The sequence below is a fragment of the Oryctolagus cuniculus genome, chromosome 7 (genome assembly GCF_051225735.1).
Source record: "Oryctolagus cuniculus isolate XC-2025 breed Fujian yellow rabbit chromosome 7, ASM5122573v1, whole genome shotgun sequence".
Taxonomy (NCBI): Eukaryota; Metazoa; Chordata; class Mammalia; order Lagomorpha; family Leporidae; genus Oryctolagus; species Oryctolagus cuniculus.
Genome location: NC_142873.1, coordinates 26,506,345 through 26,512,764, shown reverse-complemented (window position 1 = coordinate 26,512,764; position 6,420 = coordinate 26,506,345). Strand labels below are relative to the sequence as shown.

General features: G+C 46.4%; 1 protein-coding gene across 5 annotated transcripts; it reads right to left on the bottom strand.

The window, feature by feature from the left end:
- Positions 1-3,820: 3,820 nt before the first annotated feature.
- Positions 3,821-6,367, bottom strand: PIGC (phosphatidylinositol glycan anchor biosynthesis class C). 5 transcript variants are annotated; one of them, XR_016210403.1, is made up of 4 exons: positions 6,299-6,367; positions 4,706-5,206; positions 4,330-4,517; positions 3,821-4,173 (listed from the first exon to the last, which is right to left on the bottom strand). XR_016210403.1 is itself a non-coding variant. In XM_070077355.2 (3 exons), the coding sequence occupies exons 2-3, from the start codon at positions 4,990-4,992 to the stop codon at positions 4,099-4,101; spliced, it is 738 nt and encodes a 245-aa protein (XP_069933456.1). In that variant the 5' UTR covers positions 4,993-5,206; positions 5,983-6,367; the 3' UTR covers positions 3,821-4,098. The 5 variants fall into 5 exon arrangements, 4 of the variants coding, with proteins under 4 accessions (XP_069933456.1, XP_008262283.1, XP_069933455.1 ...); XM_070077355.2 differs by having other exon boundaries at positions 4,330-5,206; positions 5,983-6,367; XM_008264061.5 differs by having other exon boundaries at positions 4,330-5,206.
- Between the last annotated feature and the right edge of the window lie 53 nt (positions 6,368-6,420).

Genomic DNA, 6,420 nt, shown 5'->3' with positions numbered 1-6,420 from the left:
CCACTTGTCCTTGATCCCTGCCATCCAACTCCAATCCTTGCCACTATTTTGGAGGGATGAACAAAGCTGTTTCACTACTCTTCCCTCCTTGCTCTCACAACCACCCCACAACTCTCCTTCCCCCACCACCTCCACACTAAACTTCTATGGCCAACTAATTGAGGAAGATCAGGCTTTGGATGAATTTAAACTCTATAAAGTCTGACAGGGAAGAGCTGAAAATGGTAGAAAACGCACGAGAATCTACTCCACCAAGGAACTATTCTAAGTTTTTGTTTATTTGAGAGAGAGCTACAGAAAAGGAGAGCTCACTAGGCTAATCCTCCACCTTGCGGCGCCGGCACAACGGGTTCTAGTACCAGTAGGGGCGCCGGATTCTGTCCCGGTTGCCCCTCTTCCAGGCCAGCTCTCTGCTGTGGCCAGGGAGTGCAGTGGAGGATGGCCCAAGTGCTTGAGCCCTGCACCCCATGGGAGACCAGGAGAAGCACCTGGCTCCTGCCATTGGATCAGCGCGGTGCGCCGGCTGCAGCGTGCCGGCCATGGCGGCCATTGGAGGGTGAACCAACGGCAAAAGGAAGACCTTTCTCTCTGTCTCTCTCTTTCACTGTCCACTCTGCCTGTCAAAATAAAATAAAAATAAAAATAAAAAAAAGAAAAGGAGAGACAGAGAGAAAAGTCTTTGATCCACTGGTTCATTTCCCAGATGGCTGCCAACAGACAAGGCTGGGCAGATCCAGAGCCAGGAGTCAAAAGCCAGGAGCTTCTTCCAGGTCTCCCACGCAGGTGCAGTGATCTAAGCACTTGGGCCATCTTCCACTCTTTCCCAGGCATATGCAGAGAGCTAGATCAGAAGAGGAGCAGCTGGGACATGAACTGGCACCCATATAGGATGCCAGCACTGCAGACGGAGGCTTAGCCTACTATGCCACAATGCCAGCCCCGAGGAACTATTCTTGATGTGATTCAAATATGGGGAATTTTCTGCTCAAACAAGCATGAAATTGCTGTGGGAATTCCCTAAAGTTGACAATGGGAAATCCATCCAAATAAGGCAAATGGTTTTTAAAAATACAAAGTAAAACCCTCAATTTTCTACAACTCTTTATTACCTTCAAGTACCAACACCTAGCCCTGTTCCTGTATGGACTGTAGAATATTTATGAGCCACTACCCTCAAGGCACAAGAAGGCCAACCCAACAGAGGGCTACAGGTCAGTCTCAGACCTTTCTCTTGTTCTTCCCTGCAGTCTCTGTCCTTGAGGCTGTGAAAGCAGTCTAATTGACCACAGGGAAAGTCATTTTTACCTTGAAATACAATATTCATCTGTCCAAATAAAAATCTGAAAAAGAATTTGAGTTGACAGAGCTCTAGTTCAAAATCCTCTGTAAAACATTCCTGGAGAAGTCTATATTCATAAAAAACACTATTTCTTAGGAGTACTCTATTTGTGAAATTTGATTTGAAATTCTGTGCTAAGGAGACAGTATAGAAACATACCCCAAAATTTCATCGAAGGAACTAGTTCTTCTTGGGAGGCACTCAATACATTTTTTTTTTTTTTTTTTTGACAGGCAGAGTGGACAGTGAGAGAAACAGAAAGGTCTTCCTTTTCAGTTGGTTCACCCCCAATGGCCGCTGCAGCCAGCGCACTGCATTGATCTGAAGCCAGGAGCCAGGTGCTTCTCCTGGTCTCCCATGCGGGTGCAGGGCCCAAACACTTGGGCCATCCTCCACTGCACTCCTGGGCCACAGCAGAGAGCTGGACTGGAAGAGGAGCAACTGGGACAGAATCCAGCGCCCCGACTGGGACTAGAACCTGGTGTGCCAGCACCGCAGGTGGAGGATTAGCCTATTTAGCCATGGCACCGGCCAACGTTTTATAACTTTGCTTAGCCCTCTTGAGTTTCTCTACACCTTAACTTAATAAAACAAATTGGCCGGCGCCGCGGCTCACTAGGCTAATCCTCCGCCTAGCCGCGCCGGCACACCGGGTTCTAGTCCCGGTCGGGGCGCTGGATTCTGTCCCGGTTGCCCCTCTTCCAGGCCAGCTCTCTGCTGTGGCCAGGGAGTGCAGTGGAGGATGGCCCAAGTGCTTGGGCCCTGCACCCCATGGGAGACCAGGAAAAGCACCTGGCTCCTGGCTCCTGCCATCGGATCAGCGCGGTGCGCCGGCCGCGGCGGCCATTGGAGGGTGAACCAACGGCAAAGGAAGACCTTTCTCTCTGTCTCTCTCTCTCTCACTGTCCACTCTGCCTGTCAAAAAAAAAAAAAAAAATTGAGTATCCCTTATCTGAAGGGCTTAGAACCATGTTTTGGACTTCAGGAGATACTTGGAATGGAACCCAAGTATAAATATGAAACTCATTTGTTTTAACATTTTTCCCCAAATCCCTATACACATAGCCTGAAGTTAATTTTATAAAAATAGTTCTTATTTTTACATAACTGAGAGGCAAAAACAGAATTCCCAATTGCTGGCTCATTTCCCAAATGCACAAAATGGACAGGGCTGGGCTGAGACTGAATCAAGAGCCTAGAATTCAGCCCAGGTCTCCCACATTGGGTAGTGGACCCACATACTTGAGCCATGACCTGCTTCCTCCCAGGGCTGTACTCGCAGGAATCTGGAATCAGGAGCAGGAGCTGGTATCACACCCAGGTGTTCCAATAGGGCACATGATTGTCTTAATAACTAGGCCAATCACCTACCCTATGCAACATACATAACGCTGGGCATGAAACAAAGTGTCGTGGTGGGGAGTTTTCCACTTGTGACAGGTTGGCACTGAATACTTCAATCTTTGGATTAGGGAGGCTCAATATACAGCCTAACACAGTATTGTGTCAGGCACTTTCCTAAGAATTTTATATACATCTCACTTAATCGCAATTCTAGGGATAGATAACTTAAATTACCAGTTAGGGAAATGAGATACAGAATAGTTCAGTAATTAGCTGAAGTTGCTTCCTATTGTATCTTCATTACAGAACCTAAATTATTGAATATTTATACCTGAATCACTACTCAACCCTCCTTTTTCCCTAACACATTTTCCCCCAAATCCCCAAACCTCCACCAAATACCTTCCATCCTTCATGCCTGTGCTAAAGAGAAACATGGTCACATTTTTCTGCAAATATGCATTGTGACCTGATGAACTTAAACTTCAGACATAATTTACAAGTCAGGTTTCATATTAAAAATCTGATTTATAGCCACTGGGATTTAATTTAGAATTTTACCAGGAATTCCAAAGCTCTCCAGGTAGCCCCAAACTCTGAATAAAATCCTACTGACCTGAATAGACAGGTCGTGCTCTCTCCATACTGTTCTACAGTTACCATCAAAGTATACCAGTTTCACTTACTTATTTTACTGACTTGACCCGAGAGCCTTGCCAAATTACCCTAAAACCATCTTTTGTCTACCCAAATCCCACCTAGCCATCAAGAATAAGATTAAATGTCACCTCCTCTCATAAATGTTTTAATTATTGCTGCTGAATCCCTAGCATTTTGCTTGTGTATCGTGAAAACCACACTCTCCCTTACTGGTACACATGCTTTCCTATGAACTAAGTAGAAACTCTAAGGCAGGGTTAAGTGACTTCCATGATCCTGGGCAACAAAATTGGTCACAACATCCTGCGTTGTAGGATTTGAGCTATACATAAACAAAGGAGCCTGCATCAGTACACTGAAAAAGTGGAAAGTGATTTTATACACAGACACACACACACACACACACACACTATTCACTATTCATGGCCTTTCAGCCTTCTGCTTAAAGAAAAATCATGAGATAAAACTTCTGATGGATGTGTTGTTATTTTTTTAATAAAACATCACTTCATTTGTTACAGTGAATAGTAAATGAGAGGCAATCATTCAAGAGGGCTGAAGGAAGCTTTTTCACCCACAAAATAACACAAAGGACAAGTACTCTCACCACCATGCTTTTGCTTCTGTTTTTCTTTTGACCTCTGTTCTCTTACATCAGTCTGCTGCTTCCAGAATGGCATTCTTCCTTCAAATTTTGTATGTGTTAGAAGGCTAGTCTGTTAGCTTGCTTTAACAATATGATAACGGTCCCCGAGTTAGCTGAGGAACCTGGACAAGTCTTCTTTGATTTCAGCTTCATCCCAAGGCCCATGAATATTTTCCTTAAAAAGCTGCAGGCGAATGAGGTAGAAAGGGCAGAGACACGAGATGGAAATCAGCAGAAGGGCAAAGAGTATGGCTCCCACAACACTAATGGACAGCAGGCCTCCCAAGGCTGAAAATGCAAAAAGCAGTGTGACCCCCACATAACTGCGGGGAGTACGTGCCTTCAGTTTCTTCTGCAACATGGGCCACAGGGCAAAAATCTGGATGGCAAATGTCACCATGATGAAGGCATGCAGGGACCGGGGAAGGCGTGAGGCTAGGCAGACAGAAGCGAAGATGGCCATGTTCAAGGACAGTGTGCTGGACACAATGGCAGCATTGGCACCATAATCGAAGAAGATGAGGTGGCCTAAGAGCATGAAAACAGACATGGCATAGATGGTGTCAGTGCTGACAGATTCTGTAAGGGTCTTTAGCACTGGTGAAAAACCGTAAGTGAAAGTAATGAAAACCAGAGCACTCTTCAGGTCAGCCCACCGGGTCCGCCCACTCTTCTTCCGCCCTTCACCTCCATCAATGAGATCGAACAAAACGTACCCAATCAATGAAGAAGCCAGGCCAGTCCCAAAAAGCCAGTGAGGTGCCAGAAGACCCTCATCCATATACCACCAAATAACCACAAAAACACAGACACTGCAGAGCTGCTGTACCACAACACTGGACTCAAATACCACAGCCCAGTATTGGTATTTCCGGGCATAGATATTTTTCCGGAGCTCTTCCAGGAACCTCCGGTCCACGTAGTTATCAGGGAAAGGCTGTCGCTCATATAAGACCTTCTGCCACCTGACCTCCTTGGTGTTAGTTACAGGTTGGGCACACATTATCCTCTCCTTCACTCAGGCCAGTTCAATCTCCCTTGCAGAAGTCCATGTGTTCTTGCTCTTTATGAAGTTTTGAAGTAAGACCTCTCTGGAAATTCCATGCTGCGCTGTGGCTGATATTCTACCGACCTTTCCTTGTTTTCAAAGGCAGCAACCCAGGCTAGGTCTGCAAAGATGAACTGGTTCTCTGAGGCAGGAAAACACAGCCAAGTTCCTGGAAAAGGAGAGACTGTGAATCTATACAAGTTGCAAAGCTAAACCAATTCGGTTGACTAAGTCTCAATAAAACGTATGTGGTTGCCACTTATAATATGGAACATTAAAACTATTCATATTTTAAAGTGTAATACTTTGAATAATAATTATCTGTTAGCTTCAATTACTGAATGCCTACTATGCACTCAGTGCCTTATGCACTTAGTGCCTTATGCACTTTTAATCTTCACAACCTTACATGTTAGCATTAGTTCTACTTTAGTTAAAAAAAAAAAAAAAAAAGCTCTGATGTATCTTTGGCTCAAGTTAACAGACTGGTAAGTAATGGAATAAGTATTCAAACCAAGTCTAATCCCAACGTGTGTGCCTTAGACCTGAGCTCCCTCTAAACTGGTAACTCAGGCATTCACAAAGGGGACACAGCATGTCTGCATCTGGAATTTACGCAAACTCCTAAGGACAGAATCCAGTTTCTACTGAATTCCCCAAAGCATGTTTTTTTTAAGCTACTGGTATAAACACAATAATAAACTGCACAAGGAAAGGCATGAGTTCTATGGTTTATATAAGCCAAAACCAAGGACTCAAAGGACCTAAGGATTCTTCATCCATTAACTGAGCTTAACATCCCTTAATAGCTATCATCCTCCTTAGAACAAGGACACGCTGGTGAAGAGCAAAGGAAATAATCATCTTTTTTCACAAAGGGAAAAGGAAGAGTCAGAAATTCCAAGGGCATCCAGCAAATCTGAGAAAAAGTTCTTACTGCCCGACCTTATTTCTTCCATGAAGACCACCATAGGTTTTGCTTCGCAAGCCCGACACCCTGTGAGCCCCCCTCACTGCAGCACGGCCCCCAACCCAAGCATCTCACGGCTGCCGGTCCACGGCCTGGAAAAGTGCAAGGCACGCCAGCAGGGTCAGGCTGGACCAGGGTGGGCTAGCGTACCGCAGGGCAGGGTGTCCCCAGGGGCGCCCCACTCGCCCTCCGGGCCTCCCCTGCCCGCCGCCGCCCCTCAGCTAGCCTTGCGCTAGCAAAGGACGACAGAGGAGGAGGAGGCCGGGAAACTACAGCCCACGGGGGACCCACCTGCCCACGAGTTCCTAGGGCTGCACGGCCGGGGGAGGGCGGCCGCCCGCCTCCTTCCCCATCCGGGGCGCCGGGGTGAGACTGCGGACGAGCACTTCCGGGTCCGCCGCAACCTCCGCGAT

Coding starts and splice junctions, on each gene's coding strand:
- PIGC (XM_070077354.2), bottom strand. CDS start 4,992: ATGTGTGCCCAACCTGTAACTAACACCAAGGAGGTCAGGTGGCAGAAG.